A 22,734-nucleotide genomic window follows, 5' to 3' on the forward strand; every position below is an offset into this window, starting at 1 on the left:
AGAACTCATAATTTTCTACCATTTTTCTATGTTACCGGAAAATGTTTTATTTACAGTAATATGTTTTATATGTATATTGATGGAATAAAAAAATGACACGACCAAAAATAAAAATATACCAGAAAGAGCATTTAAGGAAATTGTACACTTCAAGAACAGTGAATGCTTTACTTAAATGCATATTGGGGGCACTGCCCTGTTAACTCTTGTGAAAGTCACTAGATACTAACCTAATCAACATAAATGTTTTATGTATATCATGACAAAACCTCTATATAAATGAATGCAATAACATCAAATTTCAACTCTCTCAGAAACAAAAATCAAAACTAAATTTCAACATGAAGAAGACCTACAAGTTTCAAAGCCTGCTCTCTTCTCTCATCTTCCTCCTACTCCTCTCCACACTCCTACCAATTTCAAGAACAGTCGCTGTCAGCTCCGGCGTTGGCTGTCGACATCCGCCGTCACAAAACAGCTGCAAGACATGCATGGTGGAGCAGACGAATTACGGATGTCCTAAGTGCGGTCCGGTGCTCGGCTGCATGGCTCGTTGCCTTTGGGGAGGTGTGTCTCAGAGGAAATGCACCACCACATGCGGTTGCGACACCTTCGCCAAGCCCTCGCTGCTGGAGTGTAAACGCTGCGTTTCTCGGTGCAAGTGTAGCTGTGCGGCGTAGGAAATTAGCGACTTAATGCTCTCTCTTTTAGTGTTCAAATAATGTTTTAGTTTTCTCGAATGTTGAATAAAAATAACGTACAAGTATTAGTATCTTTCACTCATTGTTAATTCAAAGTTTTTGTTAAAGCGACCGACCCATCCACACTTGATGTATTAGTCGCTTTTGAAAGAAAGTACTATTTAGATTCCGGTGTCTTCTTAATAGTAAGAGATACAACAATATCATATTACACCAATATCGAGATGACTTATTTTATTAATTGGATAGGGTTATCTACTTAATCATCTTTCATTCTCCAAGTGCTTAATCGTGATGTGAATATGGATGAGATCTTTCTTTCCACCAACTTCCTGCAAATAAAGAAAGAAGAAAACATTAGTAAGTGAAATAATTTTTTTTCTATATGTTTCAGGGTTATATTTCAGAGAATCTATGAAAATTATAGTAGTAAGCTAGTTAAAATTACAGAGAAGTAAAAAAAAAGAAAAACTGTGATCAAATCATTAACGGTGGCATTAATTACCTTGGAAAGCTCATCAAGGCAGTGAAGGTAAAATTTTCCCTGTGCATGTTCCAAATCCGACATTGTAACCATCTCCCTAAAACGGTTTGATTAACAAGCGTAAACCGAAATATCATCAGATCGATTCATAATCATATCTAGAATTGGTGGGAAAATACATGACTTAAACCAAGCAGAATCTATGTGTTTAATGAGCTGATACAAAACATTACCTTGCATACACCTGAGAAGGTCACTTGATCTCCGTCTTGAAGAAACGTCTGCGTTGTTCCGTTCATTGACAAAGGCTTCTGTCCATTCCAAGTTAACTCAAGTAGGCACCCATATGAATCTGGCTCCTGCGTTTATAATAATAATAAAAAAAACAGAGTTCCTCGTTTTTGGCATATAACATGATAAATTAGATGAGGAAGGTGGTTAGAAAAGAGTTTACGGGTCCGCTTATGGTTCCGGTTCCAAGGAGATCACCAGGCCTCAAGTTGCAACCATTAACGGTATGGTGCGCTAGCTGCTGCGTTATGGTCCAGTATCTGTCACAATAAGAGTTGGGAGGCAAAACTGGTTAATCATATGGATGATTTGGGGTATTATGGAGGCTGTAAAATTAAATAGGAACTCACAAGTTTTGGAAGTTGCTCTTTGTTATTACAGAAGATTCATCTTTGCCAGAAGGTTTGAGTTGAACCTATAAAGAGGGAAAAAAAAGATGACGTTTGTTTCCGTTCAATCCAGCATAAGCTGTAGTTGGTAGAGATTATAGTCCAACGCTACCTCCAAGGAGATATCGTAATTGACAGATTCTTTCTCAGTTAGATATGGCAATGGAGGTGGATCCTGCAACAAGCATAAGTCAGATCAGAGAATAAATGATTGTGACACACAAAAAAAATGCGACACTAAGTACCAACCTGCTTGGGAGCTTGACAACTGAAAGGTTCAAGCGCATCTAAGGTAACAATCCAAGGAGATACCGTAGTCCCTAGGACACAACAAAAAATTCAATGAAGTTCGTTAATAACTCTAACTAGAGTAGATAGACTATCAAACTTGAATACTAAATCCTCACCGAAACTCTTTCCTAGGAAAGGCCCAAGAGGTACGTACTCCCACGCTTGAATATCCCTAGCTATATAAACAACAACTATTTCATTAAACATGTCACACAATCAGGATAAAGAGGACTCAAAAAGAAAGTACCACTCCAGTCATTCATCAGTACAAGGCCAAATATATGGTCAGCTGCGTTGTTCACGTCAATAGGCTTTCCTAATTCATTTCCTGGACCAACCACAGCGGCCTGAATACCACAATTGCAAAAAAAAAGGTTCAAGTTATTTGTCAATGGTGTTATGCTTACTCACACCAAATAGCATCAATTGAGGCATCGGATGAATACCATTTCAAGCTCAAAATCAAGTTTCTTTGAAGGACCAAAATACGGTTCAGAGTCTCCTTGTGGATGGCCTTGACCTCTGGAAGAAAGCAGAACAAGCAAAAGATTAAGCTGGAAGTAGCATTTCATTATTAATTTGGAATCTCAGTTTCCTCCAGTTCTGGTTCAAAGTAAGAATATTTTTTATAAAAAACAAAACCAACAATTTCTTTTTGGCCAAAGCATAAGACCTTACAAGATGCATGACTTCAAATATGACATGTGAATTTCTAACAACCTAACCTTGGTCGAATAATGTCAGTCCCAGAGATGACAATAGATGATGCCCGTCCATGATATGCAATGGGAAGACGAAACCTGAAAAAAAAAGCATGGTAATATCATGTAGACTACAGATTAACAAATTCACAAAGAAAAACCTCCAGCTCAAACGTAACATCAAACGTACCAATTTGGGTTAATAGCATTCTGAGGCCCACGAAACATAAGACCGCAGTTCTTGGCGTGATGCATGGATGCAAAGAAGTCTGTGTAGTCCCCAATCACCATAGGAACAACCATTTCCACTTTATTCTGCAGATTCGCACCACACAAACGATGAAAACGTTAGTAACAGATCTTCAAACTACATCTCTCGCATGTTTCAGAAATAATCATTCACACTACTAACCATCTCATAAAATGACTTTCTCCTCAAAACATCGTTATCTCGTAGAGTGGGCTCACTAGCTGCATCAAAACACACCAAAACCCTTAATAGTCAAATTACAAAAACTCCACACAATCCAAATGAATCGATAGGATCAAAACCAAGCATACATGACAAGAGTCTTTGAAGCGTAGAACGCGCTTCCTTCCAAGCAGGTCGTCCCATGGCTAAGAACTTATTCAGATTAGGCTGAAAAAAAAACAGAGCACATAAAAAAAGAACATTAACAACAATACAAACAAAACTTTATGTTCTTCTGAGAACATCCCAAAGAATAACATTACAGAACAGAACAAGTCTTGTAAGTAACTTAGATCGCAATCCAGAGCTAGTAACCAACTAACTCTAAGAAAAGATCAGATTCTGATAACTTAGCTAAGTTCCAAGGAGACTAGATAGTAATCCGAGTTAATAGGAATCGGAAAGGAAAAAAAAAAACCGAACCTGAAGGAAGCAATCGGAGCCGTTGAGGATCGGACCATCGAAAAGCCCAGCTTCGGAGATCGCTGAGAGGTCCAGGACGGAATCGCCGATGGCGACGGCGGGACGGGGAGTGGAGTTGGAATCAGGCTTGAAGACGCCATAAGGGAGGTTCTGGATAGGGAAGTGAGAGTGTGGAGCAACATCGACGAAAGACTTGAGCAACGCCATGGACGATAAACGGATGATGTATGGTTACTCGGTGAAGTTTCCAAAGCTAACCACAAACTCGAATAATGCAGAGAGATAAAGAAAGGGCAGTGGTAGGTACACAGTTTTTTTTTTTTATTAGAGCTGCCGTTCTTGAGATGATGACTGAGAAGTTGACTTAATCATATTTACATTGTGAGGATTTTGGTTTACAACTATAAATAATTCAATTATGTCAAAAAAAAATTCAATTTAAATTTGAGAATTAAAAGGATTTTGTGAAAAGAGTGTTGTTATTTAGACACAACATTTTTTAAATAATAATAAATACATTATTAAATGGTCACAGAAAGAGAAAAAATAAACTAAATATCCAAAATGAAAAAAGAGAAAAATATCAAGAATATCAACTACACTAATTTGTGTGTAGTCGTTAATCATAACGCAATGTCTTTCTTTTCCCTCAATGGTTTGAATTTAACTAGTAGTTAGACGGAGGAGGAGGAGACGAATCATACGAGACACTTGGAATCGGTGGAAGAGACGTGTCGTCGTAAGAAGGAGGAGATGGTGGTGATGATGTGTAAGAGTATTCAGGAGTTGGTTCGTAACTTGGTGGTGTTTGTGGAGGATGGACGTCGTTACATCCCTTTGCTGGCGGTGGAGACTGGCTTGGTGAGTAGTTGTACTCTGTTGTTGGTGGTGGACTTTGTGTTTCTGACGGATAGTAAACCGGTGTTGGTGGTGGAGCAGGAGGACTTTGTGTTACTGGTGGAAAGTATACCGGTGATGGTGGTGGTGGTGGACTTTGTGTTTCTGACGGATAGTATACTGGTGATGGCGGTGGCGGGCTTTGTGTGGCGGGTGCGTAATATACAACGGGCGGTGGGGGAGAAGATTCAGGACACGGCGGTGGTGGACTTGGAGGGGGCGGAGGTGGAGATGAGTACACGTAAGGCGGAGGTGGAGATGATTCAGGACACGGTGGTGGACTTAGGGAAGGCGCAGGTGGAGACGAGTACACGTAAGGTGGAGGTGGAGGAGATGAGTGTACATAAGGCGGAGGTGGAGGTGGACTAGGAGATGAGTATACGTAAGGCGGAGGTGGGGGAGATGAGTACACGTAAGGAGGTGGAGGAGATGGTGATGGTGGTGGTGGAGGTGGTGGTGGTGGAGGGTTTGCTCGAACAGTAGGCGACATCTTGGACGATGGTGGTGAAGGGGGAGAGTATGCTCTGACTGTAGACGACATCTTAGAGGACGGTGGTGGAGGCGGAGAGTATGCTCTTACGGTAGGTGACATCTTAGACGACGGTGGTGGAGGAAGTTTCCGGAAAATGGGTGCCATCTTGAACGTTGGTGGTGGTGGAGAGAAGATGTTGTAACATCCAAACTTGCTACAATCAACAGGACGCGCAAGCAAAGATAAACACTCTTTAGCCGATCTTTGACGAGCCATAAGGGTGAGACAATTCATGGAGCCGTTCACCACCGATACAGCTCCGCATATAGGAGCACGACCCCTGAAGAAGTTGGACGAAAAAGTAAAGTTCTCAAGGCTAGGAAGCTGGCAGATACTTGGAGGAATGACTCCCGTGAAGGCATTGTTAGCCACATGAAGCTCTTCTAAGCTCTTCATGTTGCCGACGCTAGACGGTAACGGACCACGAAGACGGTTAGAACTGACGTCGAACACCGTCACTTTCTTGAGGTTCCCAATCTGAGGAGGTAAACAACCGGTTAAGTTATCGTTGGAGAGGATAAGTTCGTTGAGTGTTTTCCCCATTTGACCGATACTTCCCGGTATGCATCCTCCAAGATCGTTATCTGCAAGAACCAAAGCGGAGACCGGGGAACTCCCCATGTTCTTCGGAATACCAAACCGGAACCTGTTATGGTTCAAGAAGATAGCGTCGAGCTCTCTATCGAAGAGCTTGGATGGTATCTTGCCTTCAAACTCGTTGAAGCGGAGATCCAAGAACTTAAGAGAAGGCAAAGTGAGGACAACGTTAGGGAACTTCCCAACGAACCGGTTGTTGCTAAGATCCAGCTCGTAAAGAAGCTTCATGCGGTTGAACGTGAGAGGGGGACTTCACCGCAGAAACGGTTTGAGTTAAGATGGAAGAGAGCGAGATCACGGAGGAGACCAAGCTCGGAAGGCAAGTAACCAGCCATGTCGGCGTGGTTGAGGTCAATGCCTGCAACGACTCTTGTTTTGTTGTATGAGCCAGGAAAAGGAGCACAGTAAATTCCATTGTATGAGCAAACATCTGAGCCGTTCCAGTTGGCTGTGAAGTTGAAAGGGTCAGAGAAAATTGCTTGTTTCCATGACTGGAGAGCAATGTAGGCTTGACGTAGCTTCGGGTTCTCGAACTTGAGCTTCGGGTCTACTTTGATACGACTGCCTAAGACGCCATCAGCTTTGATCTGTAATAAACAAAAGGAGGAGAGACAAAGGCAGAGAAAGAAGAGACGGAGAGGAGGGAGCAGCATTTTTAGACCATCTTTATCGGCGTCTTTAGCCGGTCTCTTAAGCTAATTGGGCATTAAAAATAAATCAAAAAAGTTAATAAACATAAGAGACGTCTTTAATTTGGGGACAAGAAGAGACCGTATTTGAGGCCACGTGTTGGCAAAATGAGAGGAGAGAGGAGGAGCGTGTGTTTCTTTGGTTCGCTTTGGTTCGCATTTCTCTCTCTCGAAGACAAGCAAATCAATGGTGGCTTCTAGCGAGTCTGGAGCTCCGGAGCAAATCGTCTCCCACCACCACAAAGAATCCATCGTGCCAAGAAGAGTGATTTCTATTGAGAGTGAGGAGTCGTCCGATCATTGAAGATAGTAATCTGAGCGAGCCTGAAGACGAGGTACGTTTTTGAGTATCTGTGTATTTTTTGCATTGATTGAATCATAGTTTTGGTAGATTAATCTAATAATTTTGATTCATTCAACTGAAGTAGCGTGTAGTTGTTTGATTGAACCTTGGTTAAGTTCAATTGGTTTAGCTCGATAACTGAGATGCAATTAGATCTTGAGAATGATAATTATGTGAAAGTCTTAGCAATGCTGGTGAAGAGTTCGCATCCTCGTTGAAGCATATGTATAAAGCAATGTTTGTTATGGTTGGTTGGTTGACAGAGGAGAGTTCAGTAATTCAAGTTTGTTTTTAGAGATCCGTATTAGAAGAGCTCTCTGCCTCGCTTTGTGCTTGAGTTCAGCTGCTTAACTGATTCTGAGCATAGGCTTGTTTAGTTCCTGTAAAACGAAATACATGTGGGATGAGTTTTTTGCTTCTATCCTTTTGTTCGTTATGGAGGTCGTAGTGCGGACCTCCCGACCAGTCTTTTGGTTCGCAATCTACGCCATGACTGCAGGTATATGTGGATTAGTTTTTTGAATTTAGCACCTGTTTAGACTTGTACTTTTTAGTCGCTTAAGGAGAAGGATCAAGGATGCAATGTTGCTTGATATGTTTCATGTGTGTGTTAATTGAAGTTGTTGAGGTTTAGCAGTGAATCTAAAGAATTGAAGACATGAATTAGAGTTTTTATGAAGATGTTGTGTATGGTAGTGAAAGAGTTTTGAAGTAAAGTTGAGTTCAATAAAAAAAATGTTTGATAATTTTTTTTTAAGAACTCTAAATTAAGAGACTTGCATTGGAGCATATAAATGTTAGAGTCTCTTAATGTTGTCTCTTAACTCACATTTACTACTTAAAAGTATTAAAAAAAGAATAAGAGACTCTAAATGGGTCTTTGGGATAATGATGCTCTTATGGGTTAAGAAACCCACTTTTTACTTATTATGACAAAATATATTATCTCTATATGCTCCATCTTTATAAAACAGTTTAGAAACTCCAAAGTCGTATTCCTTTTACCCCTCTAATTTTGCTTATTTTTAAAACTGAATTTGTCAATGAGGCATGTTTACGCGTTGAGGAAACAAAAAGAGCTGACCTTTGCCCAGAGATGAAACCATCGTCAATCAAACTTGGATGCACGTTCCTAGAGAATTTTTGGTTTTGAAGAATAAAATAATCAGACGTCAACGGTTTAATCATATATAATAAGAGTTCAATGTGTGTTTTTACTCAAAATGACATGAGTGCACGATCTATGGAATAGAAGCGGTCATAAGAAAGACAAACCTACACGACCGACCATGTGGGAACAAAACTAGGACGCATGTTTATCACATCAACAAGCGTGATCCTAACCCTCGCAACACAAAAAACTATAGAGACACTTGAGGAAGAGTGGCATGAGGTTCAGCTAGGTGACACAACAAGAAGCAAGCATGGAATATAAAAATCATAGAATAAGTTGTGCATTCGTCTGATCAAACCAAGCATAAAGAAAACCAAAGATGTATATATCTATCTTCTAGATAAAATGACGTGTGACGCGAAGGTTTAGAAATTCCATGGCTAGATATGTAGAGGGTGGTTTTATAAGGCGAACCACATGTTTCAAGTAATTTGCTTTCTCTGGAGATCGATCCAAGATTCCAAGTTGATGTGTAGTCCCTGAAAGCAGAGAAAAAATATATTCATCAGCTTATAATCTTAACCAAGCTTGAATGTTTGGTCAGGGTAAACTGTAAAGATGAAACCAAATAAAAAGAGGATAAAGAGAGCAACCATGGGAGCATTATTCCGGTGCAAGATTGTAATATGATCAATTGTTATTGTCCTCAGTCAAAGATTAAAAGGCCAGAGACAGCCTTAGGCTAAAAATGAACCAGGAACGAACACATCCATCATCCATGCATAGAACAGACAAGAGATCCTGTCATCAAACTGAAACTGCTCCCCCTTGCCCGGGGTCACTTTCACTTCTGCCGACGTTTGTAACACAATCAAATGGATCACTGGATTCAAATTGTTTAAAATTCAGGAAATTACATTAAAATCCTTAATAAAGAATCACCCAGCCATTATCAGTAGCATTAATGATAACAAGAAGATTGCACTGATACACTCCGGGGGACGACGCGTACAGATGTTTTAATGGATTCAGCGGCGCCATGGCTCGACGGAGAGGACAAAAACAAAACGGTAGAGTATAGTGTTCCGGAGAACAATACGTCGCCATATTGAAAACCTAACCGTCTTTTCATCTACGCCCGCGGGGCAAATTCTCCGTGCTTTTTTTGCATGATTCGTTTGGGCTTTTAAGATCAGGCCAAATTTCACTTACCAAGATAGGCCCACGTCTACAATCTCGAAGTATGGTGTAACATTTTTTTGGTGATTTGATTGATGATTTGTCTATTCGATAATTTGAGATTTTTGTAAATAGATTAGGAACCAAAGACTAGTGCTCGTTCATAAAGAAAAAACAAAGGCTAGTGCTATCACGTGTAACGGACAAGCCTTTATCCGCATCAAGCATTGCCGATGACACTTTAATATATTCAACTATAATTGCATGATCAGAAAAAGAAAAGAAAAAAAGCAATTGAACCTTAGATACGTTGAACCTAGTCAACTTTGTAGATTCAATGAACTTAGACGTACTTTTAGTTTACTCTACTTCTGGTTTCCGCGTCAGAAATAAGATACCACACAATCGAGTGAACACTCTACTGAAGTGAGGTAAGTAGAAGATGAAACAATCTAACCACAACTTACCACATGTGAACACAGTTTAACTTGCTTCTCGTACGTGTGTCCACGTGGTATACTCACGAGTCTCTTTTTAATTACTCCACCTCGCCAACTCTGGTTGTGGATGAAAATGTAACGGACGTTAAAAAATTCCTTTTGATAAAATAGGAAAAGAGTAGACATGGTTATAGACATGAATCTGACTTAGACCATGCAACTCCTTTCCTAAAGTAATACATTTCAGTATACTGTTTAGTGAGTAGCTAGTAGTATTAGTTAATGTTTAATTATTCTGATTTGATTTGATAAAAGTTATTCGTTTTGAAGCGGTTGTCTGTGGACGCTATGGTGGTAATAATTGGATTCTACAAATTAGTCAGCCAGCACATTTTAAACTGTAATTAGTTTCTCCGTTACCCAAAATTAACGCCGTTAATCCATTATTCACCATCGTTAGTTCGTTACACCATTCTGTTGTCATGTTTTACCATTTTGTCGTTACTCCGTTAAAAAGTCAACGACTTTGTCAACACAATGAAAACATCATTAATTATAACTTTCAGGTGTGTGTCTATAAATATATCACAATTAGCTTAAGACATGCAGGAGCAACCAGCAAAGGGCATAAAATGGTACAGATTCCAAGAAGATTCAACAGATTCGCTGCAGCTTTTGATGTGGTGGCGGCGCGTACACGTCCACCGTGCGATAGCAGCAGCGGGAGCGATCACTTTCCGGAGGAGACACAGGATCTTTGGGATCTGATCGAATCTTTTATCGACAGGGAAGTGAAAGTTTTATCGGGTGAGGTTCCTCCTGGGGAAGAAAACGATGATAAATCAGACGCTGATGATGATGACGATGAAGATGTGAAGGAGAGGTTACGGGAGATTCTTGAGAATCACGGAGGCGGCGGAGAGCGGCGTAGAATAATTGATGAGGTGGTAAATGCAAGTGAGCTCGTCGGAGAGAAACGATACTTGATGGCTTATCTACGTAAAAAAGGTTTTGATGCAGGTAGGTATACTAATGCTATCAATGACTATATTATAGGAAATTTATACATTTGTATATATGTAATAATCTAATATTCAGGGATGTTAAAATAAGTTTGTTCAATATAACCTAAATTTTGTAGATTTAAGAGATATTTTCTTTTAAAACATGGGTTAAAACCTCTTGATTGGAAACTGCTTTGTTCAAGAGGATAACACAATATATGAGCTTCAATATTCATTGGTCATTTGATTTTTATAGTCTTATTGGTCTATATAGAGTCACATGTAGAAGTAGATTCACATTAGGCTATAGATATGCATGCTATAACTTTTCTCTCTAGTATCTGATATTGGGTGATGTTGATGAGTTTTGTAGCATATCATATAAGGCTGTTTTAACAAATATCAATGCTAGGTTGGATATCATCTGCAATACACAGCAGTTGTATGTATTTATTTTAAACCCATAGTGAATGTTGGGATTTAAAATGTGCAAATGCTGAGATGAAAAGATGATTCATATCAATTTAACGAAAAAAGAAATAGACTATGGTTGATCTCTTTATAATTTAATATCTTTACGTTTTCGCATATGTATATGCATAAATTTATAATACCGCACCCGATGTGTACCTTTTGTGATTCATACTAATATTATTACACAGGTCTTTGCAAGTCCCGGTGGGAGAGATTTGGCAAAAACACGGCCGGGAAGTACGAGTACGTTGACGTTAACGAAGGAGATAAGAACCGTTTTATCGTCGAGACAAATCTTGCCGGAGAATTTGAGATTACTCGGCCTACGACGAGATACATTTCTCTCTTATCACAACTGCCACGTGTCTTTGTCGGAACACCTGAAGAGCTGAAACAGCTTGTGAGGATCATGTCCTTTGAGGTAAGGCGGTCGATGAAGCGAGCAGAGATTCACGTGCCTCCGTGGAGGAGGAACGGTTATATGCAAGCCAAATGGTTTGGTCACTATAAACGAACATCTAACGAAGTGGTGACGAGGGTTTGGAGCTGTGGATGCGGACCACGTGTTGGGTTCGAGGAATCGGTTGAAACGGCTACGTTTTTCGGTTCTAAAGAGGTGGAGTGGAAGAGGAACGGTTTAAAAAAGGTTGGGCAGCTCACGGTAGCTTTTAAACAGCAATGAGGTGGGGCTGTAACATTCAAAGAATAGAGCATATGCCTCTGCGAGTTTATAATTAAAAGGTTTGGATATGATGTAAATATATATAAAGTTTTGTTGGGGATTAGATAACTAGAGAATCAACTATCTATAAAGTTTTTGATTTTTTTTTGTCAGCCTATAAAGTTGTTGAGCATGATTAATGAAGAATTCTTATGGTGGGGTTCTTATCGGAAAATAAGAAACTGTCTCTTAACTTTTAAATTAAAAAGCTAAGAACCGACTTTTAAATAAAAAACTCGTCCTAAAAACTCTCCATTAATCATGTTCTTTTAGTATATGAATTTGTCTTTTTTTTGTCATCTGTTAGATTATATTCATATGCAACGAAATTTTTTGAAAAAATTTTTCGAAAACATTACAAGGCTGTGACAAACAACCAAACCACCCAAAAGACAACCCAGCCATGTAAAAACAACCACCCTTACAATGAATACAATTACCAGCTGGTTAAACAACCCAGTCCCTATACCAAACCTCCCAAAAAATTCAACCAAAAGCCAAATACAGGACCCTAGTCAGAGGATAGAAATTCCTCCTTCTCAAAGCAATCGTGAAGCCAGTTTGGACATCCCGTCGCAACATACGATCAGATATGGCCTCTTGTAGTCACACTATGAGTAATGAGGAAAGCTCCTCTGTAGTTAGACATGTTTTCTTTCATCAACCTCCACCATTCTACTCTAAGAAACTTGTTCATAATCAAACCAATTTATCTTTTGAAGTTTGGCCAAGCTTTCGGTATTAAAATCATCTGCGTCAAGTCTCCATCATACATAGCAAAGATCACACTGTTGAAATGATACTCATAAATATTCTCAATGGCCCATAACAACACTTCCAATTTAGCCTCATGAAGATTTCCAAGCTGAGCGAAAGCTCTTCTGCTATGAAAGACCACCTTGCCTTTATGATCTCTTACCACCCATGCTCTCCCTCTTAGCTGGTTACTCTTCGTCCAGTCCACACCTATGTTGCATTAAAGCCAAACCACGTGGGGAGGAGGGGGGGGAGGAGCCCATTTTTTCTGCTGTTCCAAGGATTCAATCCGTTTTACTTTTTCCGAACTTTGTATGAATATGTCTGTTTCAATAATTTTTAGTTGGGCTTTCTAAAATTTTGTCCATTATATCTCAACCCAATGAAATGTCTTATCTAAGAGCATGTTTATTGCAAGTTTCTTAGTTTGGTTCTTAGCATAATATAAGATACGGTCTCTTTGCTTTTAAGTTTTAACTAAAAAGCTAAGAGACGTCTGTTGAACTCAACTTAATAGACCAGCAATAAATCTGCTCTAAAAAATCTGATTTTTTTTTCCTTTTTAACAAGACTACTCCAAATTGTTGAGGTTATAACTTATTAAGCAAATGTTTCATTTGCCATAGAATAACAATTTTTTAACCTTTAAAAGAGAAAAGTATACGTTTATGTGAATACCGATTAGAAGCTTTATATAAACATAATTACACCACTTTAGTTACAAGTGTTGGACGATGATGATATCAAGCACCTTTCCCGTCAACCAGTTGTTTAGCATTTGAATAGTTTTGAGTTAAACCAGTTACATGAAACAATAAAAAAGTTCCTAAAAACAAAACAAATATATACATCCAAATCCGAAGGACCTTTGGGACACGAGGATGATTAGTAAAGGTTGTAGTTTTATATTTTTTTGTTGTAGAATTTAATTTGTAGATTTATTTGTTGTATCTTTTATTGTTGTAGTTTTTTAAATCACTAATTTTTTGCTCTGGAAAGAAAGTTCTCTACAACTATATTTTGATTTTGTATAATTTTTTTTGATGTGAGTTTTTAATGAAATAAAAGTTCGATTGGTTGACATATATAGTTCTAGACTAAATTTTGGTTGTCCAGAGCAATAAAACAAAAATAATAATGAAAATTTTTGTATTCTAAAGAATATTTTTTTAGGATTTAGTAAAAAACATGTGATGTATTTATTATACGCATTAAAACATTTTAACTATAACAATTATTATTTTCTATCAGGTGTGATTTGTATTGTGTCTAGCCTAAGAGCATCTCCAAAAAGAAACTCTATTTTAAAGTTTCTAAAACTTTATATTTGAAATTTAAAGGTGTTCTTCTCTAAAAGCAAAACTTCAAACTCAACTTCAAAACTATTTGTATTTTATAATATAGACCTTATATTTGTCATAACTATTTTGAATTCATAAAACCTTTGTAAATAACTAGCACATATATAAACATATTACAATAATATTAATCAATAAATATTCTATAAAATTTAAATAAAAAATACCTTAATTAATTTTAAACTTCAAACAAAATACCATATTATTCTATAAAATGATTTTCGCAATGCATATATGATCTATTAGTGCAATTCAAAGTATAAATGGCTCTCCTCATTTTTACTTTGTAGATTACGAGCTAAAAAGATGTTGAAATTAGGTGATATTAATACTTGTAAATACATAAGATCAGAACAAAAAAGTAAAAAAGAAACATAAAATATTGCTAAAAGATTAATTTCTTTTTGATGATATTAATACTCGTGAATATATTCGATATGAATAATAAAGAATTGTACGAAAAAGACATCAAAACAACAACAACAACCATCTTCAGTATAACAAAAAAAAATTGGACAATATTTGAAAATTTTGAAGGTTCTGGATCAAACTTACCTGACTATTAGTGTTGTTGTAATATTTAAGTTTGTGTAATAGTTATGTCTTCATGTAATTTTAAAAAAATCTTTTTTTTGTTAAGTTTCTTTTGTATATTATTGTTGTTTAAATCTAGTTTAAAATATTTTAAATCTTATTTTAAAGTTATATTTAATTTTATGTGTAAAATTTAAAATCTATAAACAAAAACTAAAATATATATAAGATATAATTTTTTTTAAGGATTAAAACAATAAATAAGAAAATATTTATGAATCATAAAAATAAAGATGATGTGTGATTGTAAGGATCAAAATGCAAATAAAAATATGAAATTTTAAATTTGAAGTTTTGAGTAGTGAAACTTCAAATATAAAGTTTCACTCTTCAAAACTTTGAAGTTTCGAAGTTCCTTTTCTAAAAACAAAAGATTTTATATTTAAAATTATAAAGTGTATTTTGGAGATGATTTAATGAACCTTTTAAAGTCTCAGTAAGTCAATACATCTTCTTCATTTAAGTCCTCTCTCTCTCTCTCCCCGTTCTATACGAAACAATGAAAAAGCTCTACCGGAAAGGAACCGTGCACCCGTCGCCGCCGCAGATAAAATCAGACGACCAGCTTCTCCATCTCCTTCCTGTTGCCATCTTATCACTAGCAGTGGTTCTTTCTCCGGAAGACCGTGAAGTCCTGGCTTACCTCATATCAACCTTCTCTTACTCCAGCGACCGAAACTCTACCTCTCGCCTGAACAAGACCAAACCACACAAACAATCCCACTTCGACAACCACTCGCCTCTCTTCCACTGCGACTGTTTCAGCTGTTACACTAGCTACTGGGTCAGATGGGACTCGTCACCAAGTCGCCAACTGATTCATGAAATCATCGACGCTTTCGAAGACAGCTTGGAGAAGAAGAAACAAAGGAAGAATAAAAAGAACATAAATGGGAAGAAAGATCGTAGAAAGCGTTCAGTGAAGTCTCCAGCTCTCGTTAGTTCTAGCTTTGGTACGAATGATATTCCGAGTCAACTCAGTGAGTCCTCTGGGAGTTCGTGTCCTTGTAAGTGTACGAGTTCGAGCGAGTTGGTTGACGGTACTGGTAGTTGCAACGGTTGTTTGGTGTCAAAGGAGGAGTTCAGGGCCGGAGACGTTGGTGAAGAAGCTGCGGAGGAGGAGGAGAAAGGGACGGTGAGTAGATTTCTGAATTTCATTGGTGAGAAAGTTTTTGGTGTTTGGAGATAAGAAAACTTTGTCCCAAGCCAAAATATCACAAGTACCTCCTTGCTCCGGATCATGGTAAGCAAGTGAAAAATTACAAGAAATAAAAATCTAGAAATGTTTTTTTTATTCACTTGAATCTATCGAGGGCAACATGTTTGATTGTTGGAAAGTTTTCATGTGTAAGCAGCATTAACTGTAGTATAAGAGCATCTCCAATGTATAATGTATGTCTCTATATTTTTCTCTAAAATAGAGATCTCTATTATAGGGGTGGATTTGCTCCAATGTATGCCTCTATAATAGAGTTCCTCTATTTTAGAGGAAAATATAGAGGAATCCTTCTTTTTACCTCTATATTTAGAGATGAAAATAGCAAATCTCTATATTTTCCCCTATAAATAGAGGAACTCTATTATAGAGGCATACATTGGAGCAAATCCACCTCTATAATAAAGTTTTTCTATTTTAGAGGAAAATATAAAGATAAAAATAGAGGTGGGTTGGAGATGGTCTAATGCGACAAATATATCATTGTATTATAACATCTTAATTATATAAAAAAGTTGGTATAATTGCACGTATTTAATACGTTATTTTGTGTACCAAGTGTGGCCACCGATATAAAATGCTTTAACTGAGTATAAATTATTGTTTTCTTACCGCCAAAATAAAATTATGGAATATATTATTGAGCAGAATACAGAGTAGAATTGTTAGTTCCTAGGTACTAGTTAGAAATATGTAATTGATTATGTATAGTGATAGAGGCTTTTTTTCTAGAATACTAGTTAGACATATGTTATTTATTTTGGGTCCAACGATATCTTCAGTGCCGCCCACCACCACAGCCATTTTTATGCTTCCCATGCATTGTTGTTGTCACATTATTTGTCTGCATATTCTTCCCCTTTGCGGTTCACTCAATGATCCCTTTCATCAAAGCGTACAGTCTCAAATTTAAAGTAGAAACACTAAACTTTAGGTTCGTAAGCTGGTAAAGGAATATAAAAGCAACAATCATTTCACAACTTTATTCAAAACAACCAATATCATTGAGTTGGGTTATACTTCTCACTTCTCCGTTACCAGATCGTATACTTCTTCTAGTACAGTCCAACTAACGTTAGACCCAGATTACACTATTTGAGGTAGATTGGTACTCCTTCCGAAATACTTGAAACTTTAGGCTAATGCACAATTATTAAAAAAATTATTTTAATTTTTTAAAACATGATTAAAATATAAATTTATAACTATTTAACCAAATACAATATATACTATAAAATATTATTACTTGCACATTTTTTAGTAAATTAAAAATTCACATTAAAATATGAAAACATCTTCTATTTTGAAATATCAAAAACTTTTTAAAACACCATTTATCTTGAAACGGAGGAGTATGTTTTGTCAAATTTTTATTAATTTATGTATATAAAAAATGGAATATACAAGAAAAAAATAACTGTCTTACAACTTTTAGTAGACATATATACGAATCCTAAGTTAATTTTCTCCGCACTACAAATATCTTATGTATGTCAAACATGTCGTCTCTTACTCAGCTTCACTCTGACCGGTATTCCAGTTGGTTATATTGTCATTCACTAATATACAGTATATTCCAGTTTTCAATTAAACATCTATATTTGTTTAGGTAATCACGGTTCTGATTTGCTAATCTATCTAGCGTTTTTATTTGTTTTGGGTTTCTTGCAACTTGGTGTTGGAGAAACCCCTTTCACTTATGTTTTTATCTACCGTGCCATTTTTGTTTTCCTCGTTTGTATATTGTAATAATACAGTTCCTAATAAGTAAATAAATAAACTTGTGTTGTGAGCCATGCAAGTTGCAAGACTTTAAAACGTGCAATGAAGATGTTTATCATCCGCAGCATTTACACACCCATTACACATCTCCAAAAGAAAATTTCAGTATACAAGCTTAAAGCTCCCTAAAGTAATAAAAAGTGATCTATTCGCCATTCTTGTCTCTTCGGTTATAGTTTGTTTGTAACTACGATAAAATAAACAATTCAACTTTCTTTTCAGACAGAACGAGAGAACTAAATCCTAGAAATGCGGATATTTGTTCATTGGTTTACAAATAAACAGGGCAGTGGAGACAGAATGGCGCTGGTCTCGGTGTAACACTTTTTACTTTCACATTTTCCCCCTCAGAAAAATACTTTTGTTTCAACTAATAAAAATATAATTATATTATTTTTTCTGTTACAGAATTTTTGTTGATCAGTGAAAAAAAATTAAGAACTACACTACACTAACTAGTCGATTCTTGAGGAAAATAAACAGGATGTCATACAGAGTGACACCCCAGAAATTCTCAAAAAGCAAACTTATTCTTTTGGGCCTTTGGGTCAAAATATATAGACCAACTAATATTAAGCCTCTATCAAACCTGGTAGGTGCGTTTCTGCTACTTGCACTCATTGGATAAGCTGAAACCATGTTGATGGTGTTTTGATTGAATTGGTTTTCCTAATCATGTGCGAGTTTTGTTTGTTTTTATTTTGTGGAGTTTACTGATGAAATGATCAACGTTTCTGATCTATAATATTGCAACTTTTAATATTCATTTTAAGTCTTTTTTTTTCAATATTCATATGTTATGAAGTCTTTTTTCAATATTCATATGTTATAAACACCCCCACACTTAACCAAACCAGATTCATCAGTGATCACTAGTCACTTAGTTCTTGATTTTACTTGCATTAGATTCATCACTTATTGACATTACCCACACACATATCAAACCCATTTTGTTATTCATATCTTTCTTGCCTTCATAGAAAACCCCACTTCCAATTAGAATGTCTCCACGGTGGCCACCGGATTCACATCCGTGGTTACAGCAGCATTCTTCATGGCCTCAAACCGTGGCTCCTTGGGCTGAAACTTGACTCCAGAGTAGAGTTTCATGTAGTCGTCAAACACAAAACTCGGGTACTCCGATTCTTTGTCCACAAGAGATTGTGCCGGAGAGATCTCAGCATCGCTTCCAGGGTTGTAGAAGGACGCAATAGACATCCTGTTTCCTTCTTTTTGAGTCATGACGCGATGCATTACGCTCTTGTACTTCCCGTTTGTTATCACCTTTTAGAAACATAATCCGGTTAAATCTAAACCAATTTGCTGACTAGTAATCGGTTAAATCTAAACCGGATAACAATTATACCTCAAGTTGGTCACCAAGATTGATGACAATGGAGTGCTTGAGTGGAGGAACATCAACCCAATCACCATCTTTGAGAAGCTGAAGGCCACTGACTTTATCGTCTTGAAACAACAAGATGAGGCCTCCTGCATCTGTGTGAGCCCTAAGCCCTTTGATCATCTCAGGATTAGGACATGGTGGATAGTTGCTAACCTTTGTCCCAAAAGTTGGACCCTTCGTACCACGAAACACCTTCTTCAAGTACCCTTTCTCCAACCCTAGATTCTCACACAGCAAATCCAACAGTTCTTCCGCTAGGTTCTCTAGCCTCTTCCCAAAATCCTTCATAGCCGTTCTGTTTTTAAAGAAACATGGCAAGCAAATCAATGGTTTATTTTTATAAGATCGTTGGAGATGTGATTTAAGGGTAAAAGAAATGTTTGTGTGTGTACCGGTATTCGTCTGACATGTTAGGGATGTCATAAAGATTGGTCTGAGGGAGATGATGAAGGAAGAAAGTGCTTTCCCAATCTATATCTTCCACTTCGGTCTCGAGAGTATCTAAACCTTTGGAACGAAGCATTTCCTTGAATTTTTGTTCCATAAATTTCTTGTAGTGTTCCTTTGTCATCCTCTCAATGTTGTCCATAAGATCATATGGTATTCCATGGTTTAGCAGCTGATATTACAAATATCAAGAGTTATAACGACCCATTTTTTAAAAAACAAATTATGAAAGGAAAATGATGTTTTCGAAGCTAGGTATATAATATTTATTGCGTCATTTCATAGTTAATAATAACAAATATATATATATATATACCAACAAAGTTTGAGCAAAGAACATCTAAGCCGTTATATTATTATATTTTCTTTGATTGTAAACAAAAAAAGGACGAGTAGAGAGACGATAACCTCAAAGAATCCCCAGTTTTGGCAAGCATCGTCGATCAAAGCCATGGTTTGGTCTCTCTCTTCACCATTGAGCTTAGACAGGTCTATAACAGGAAACTTGATGTTCTTCTCCATTACTCTGGATGTAAACTTGTAAAGTCACTGTTTTTTAACTCGCAACTTAATGTTTTTGATGATGTTTGTTAAATGTGAGTTGAGGAATTGAGAGAGGGTCGCTATTTATAGGCGGAAATAGTAAAATAAAGTTCTTAAATATATACATACGTACATGTAAGATGATAGGTACGTATCATCATACGATTACATAATTGTGCCATTTAGATAAAGTTGCTAGACATTATATTTGTTTTCTTTTTCATTACAAGAAAAGAAAAGGAGTTTGTGGAAGTTGTATACGAAGGTGTGTGTGTATGTGCAACATAATTGGTGGTACCCTACACTCTTCTTTTTTGAGATGGGATAAACTAGTTGTTTTCCATTTCGATTTTAATTTTCTGCAATTGTGTTGGTTTTCTCTTTTGCTTTTTATATGAATAATTATTTATGGTTTCTTTTAAATTAGAGAAACACTCGAATAATGATGAGTTACAGAAGTACTGTGCAATTTCAAATATAGCAGTATGTTTAACCAAAAATATCGAAACAATTTGAACTGCTTATCTAGCTAGTTATTAATATGTATATTTGTTTTCAAGAATAGTTTGGTAAGGTTTTTTACTGTAATTTATTTGATTCATTGTAGTTAACGAATTCGTAGGTTATTACAAAATAATATAGTATTCTTTTTTTTATCAAAAAACAATATAGTATTCATACACATAAAAATGCAAATTTTTATTTTGTAGTGCCTTATAAAAAGTTATTCGACAATTTTCTTTGTTTATTTTTCTGAATAGCAACTCGAGGATACAAGATTCAGTTGAAATATGTATGTATATATATATATACATATATATATATATATATATATAATATTATATATATATATATATATATATATATATATATATATATATATATATATATATTCATATGGTCGATACCAAGAAAATCAGAAAGGATCATATCTTATTATTAAAATACCTTTGCAACTTTGGAGTATTTTTCTGTAAAAAAGATGAAAATGCTAATTATATGAGAGTTGCATGTCTGATCAATGGATTGATTACTTTCCCATTATGGATGGTTGGTAAATAGGTCTAATACAACAATTTAAAAATGAGAGATGTTTATACATACATGAGAATAGGATAGGATTCTGATTTATAGCACTATTATAAAATTATGAAATGATTAGGCTGTTCATATTTTCTTAGCTTAACTTGAATTTGCGGTATAATATTAATTATGATAATGCTGTTTTTATATTTTCATGAAAATTGTGGAAATTACAATCGATAATCGCAGTAATAAATTATTGTGTGTAAGAGCATGACCTTATATTAGCTGATTTTGGCCCATTTGAATTACAAATAATTTGGTTAACTTAGCGAATAAAGTAGAATCATGATCATTTAAAGATAAAATTCTGATTTTACAAATATTATATTCTGATTTAAAGATAAAATTCTGATTTATTTTGTCAATCCTGATCATTTATGAGGTTGTTTCTTCAATAATATCGGTTGGCCACCTAATTACAATAAGTTATCTTTGGATTCCTCTACAATAGGGAAAAATATTCTTCCATAGTTTTAACAAATCAATAAAATCTTTGATCAGATGTTTGGTAAGAAAAGCATACAAAGTATATAATATATAACATGAATAGATACACATATAATTAAAGGTTATAGAATATTCTCGATCTCACTAAGAAGTAGAAAAATAAAAATAAGTTTGAAGTTATATTACTTTTCATTTTTCTTTATCTAAATGATGCCCCAAAAAACTATATCACATTCACAAGTTGTCAAAAATAAAAAAATAACACAAAATGTTATTAGTTATTCCAAGTTGCAATAGTTGAGGTTATGTATTTAAAATACTTCATGAAGAAAACTATTTGTACTAATTAAGATGAAAATTATACTTTATGTTTCTTGTTTCTTCTGAAATCATATAATACTTTGTGAGAAAAATATTTGACAACAGAAATTCAGATGAAACTTTGGTCGGTGACTACTGCTACCTACTTTTCTTTGGTGATCTTAGCGAGGTTGTTAAGATACATGCATGATAATGAACCGTAAAAAAACTCCTAACTAATATAAAATTCAAATATATATCATGATGCCTTTCTAATTAAACTCGTAAGTCAGTAACAACAAACAAATCACAAGATGATGAAGATCTTAATTATTTGGAAGAAATTAACCACGTAAGTCAATAGGTAGTAATGTGAGATCGTCTAATTATTCACCTACTTATCTTTTAATTAATGTTTGTTTGTTCACATATATACAGATTACAGAAAGAAGAAGTTACAAAATTGCTTTTACAGCTAAGGGAATATCTTTAATTGGAAACATATTAGTTGAGGCGATGAACGGTTGAGTCTCTTTAATTTGAATCTTCTTATTTGTTGGTGCATGTTTTGATTGATTGTTTGGTGAAAGTAACAACTTATGATGGGCTTAACTTGCATCATTTTTTTTTATTTTGAATTGCACTAATGGCTTTTCTTTACATGTCACCGTTAATTGGAATTTTTTGGGAGTTCATCATAATCAAATTCATTGTACAAGGTTCTTTTATTCCTATGCGTCTACGCATCGTATGCATCGTGAAGCTGATGCATGCATTTGTGTTATTTTATCAGCCCGAGTCGTGCTGTTAGATTACGAAAACGGAACACTGGACAAAAGATTCGAATGACATGATATAAATGTATATATACTCTAGTTTTTTTTTGCTAAAATTTGGTGCATATATATTCTAGTTACTATTGATTGTTGTTGCAACAAAGAAAACAAGTGGGGACATGGCTGAATTGCTAATGAAATACCGGCTAATATTTAGAGCACAGTTTCTAATAGGGATTGTTATACCGGCTAATAAATCACATTCATTTAGCTATTGTGTAT

General features: G+C 35.9%; 5 protein-coding genes, 1 long non-coding RNA gene and 1 pseudogene across 7 annotated transcripts; 4 read left to right on the forward strand and 3 right to left on the reverse strand.

Annotated features, from left to right (window-relative positions):
• Nucleotides 1-72: 72 nt before the first annotated feature.
• On the forward strand, nt 73-808 carry LOC103872032. The gene has a single exon (XM_009150370.3). The coding sequence runs from the start codon at nt 342-344 to the stop codon at nt 678-680; it is 339 nt and encodes a 112-aa protein (XP_009148618.1). The 5' UTR covers nt 73-341; the 3' UTR covers nt 681-808.
• On the reverse strand, nt 765-4,106 carry LOC103872031 (fumarylacetoacetase). The gene is made up of 15 exons (XM_009150368.3): nt 3,753-4,106; nt 3,419-3,497; nt 3,270-3,328; nt 3,048-3,172; nt 2,882-2,956; nt 2,603-2,678; nt 2,404-2,503; nt 2,273-2,332; nt 2,115-2,185; nt 1,978-2,040; nt 1,827-1,891; nt 1,640-1,736; nt 1,419-1,544; nt 1,207-1,282; nt 765-1,033 (listed from the first exon to the last, which is right to left on the reverse strand). Exons 1-14 carry the CDS (start codon nt 3,957-3,959, stop codon nt 1,220-1,222), a joined length of 1,266 nt encoding a protein of 421 aa, XP_009148616.1. The 5' UTR covers nt 3,960-4,106; the 3' UTR covers nt 765-1,033; nt 1,207-1,219.
• On the reverse strand, nt 4,078-8,180 carry LOC103872034 (annotated as a pseudogene).
• Nucleotides 6,571-7,567, forward strand: LOC108872189. The gene is made up of 2 exons (XR_001958968.2): nt 6,571-6,802; nt 7,074-7,567. It is a non-coding gene; the product is annotated as an uncharacterized LOC108872189 (long non-coding RNA).
• Nucleotides 8,181-9,163: 983 nt separating the features above from the next.
• Nucleotides 9,164-12,254, forward strand: LOC103872035. Its single transcript, XM_009150371.3, has 2 exons — nt 9,164-10,563; nt 11,210-12,254. Exons 1-2 carry the CDS (start codon nt 10,026-10,028, stop codon nt 11,701-11,703), a joined length of 1,032 nt encoding a protein of 343 aa, XP_009148619.2. The 5' UTR covers nt 9,164-10,025; the 3' UTR covers nt 11,704-12,254.
• Nucleotides 12,255-14,630: 2,376 nt separating this feature from the next.
• On the forward strand, nt 14,631-18,558 carry LOC103872036. Of its 2 annotated transcripts, none has more exons than XM_009150372.3 (2): nt 14,631-15,819; nt 16,131-18,558. In XM_009150372.3, the coding sequence occupies exon 1, from the start codon at nt 14,950-14,952 to the stop codon at nt 15,637-15,639; it is 690 nt and encodes a 229-aa protein (XP_009148620.1). In that variant the 5' UTR covers nt 14,631-14,949; the 3' UTR covers nt 15,640-15,819; nt 16,131-18,558. The 2 variants fall into 2 exon arrangements, with proteins under 2 accessions (XP_009148620.1, XP_033128940.1); XM_033273049.1 differs by having other exon boundaries at nt 14,632-15,822; nt 16,134-18,558.
• Nucleotides 18,244-19,933, reverse strand: LOC103872037 (1-aminocyclopropane-1-carboxylate oxidase 3). The gene is made up of 4 exons (XM_009150374.3): nt 19,709-19,933; nt 19,246-19,472; nt 18,815-19,148; nt 18,244-18,732 (listed from the first exon to the last, which is right to left on the reverse strand). Exons 1-4 carry the CDS (start codon nt 19,820-19,822, stop codon nt 18,445-18,447), a joined length of 963 nt encoding a protein of 320 aa, XP_009148622.1. The 5' UTR covers nt 19,823-19,933; the 3' UTR covers nt 18,244-18,444.
• Nucleotides 19,934-22,734: the final 2,801 nt, after the last annotated feature.

This window comes from Brassica rapa, chromosome A06 (assembly GCF_000309985.2).
Source record: "Brassica rapa cultivar Chiifu-401-42 chromosome A06, CAAS_Brap_v3.01, whole genome shotgun sequence".
Taxonomy (NCBI): Eukaryota; Viridiplantae; Streptophyta; class Magnoliopsida; order Brassicales; family Brassicaceae; genus Brassica; species Brassica rapa.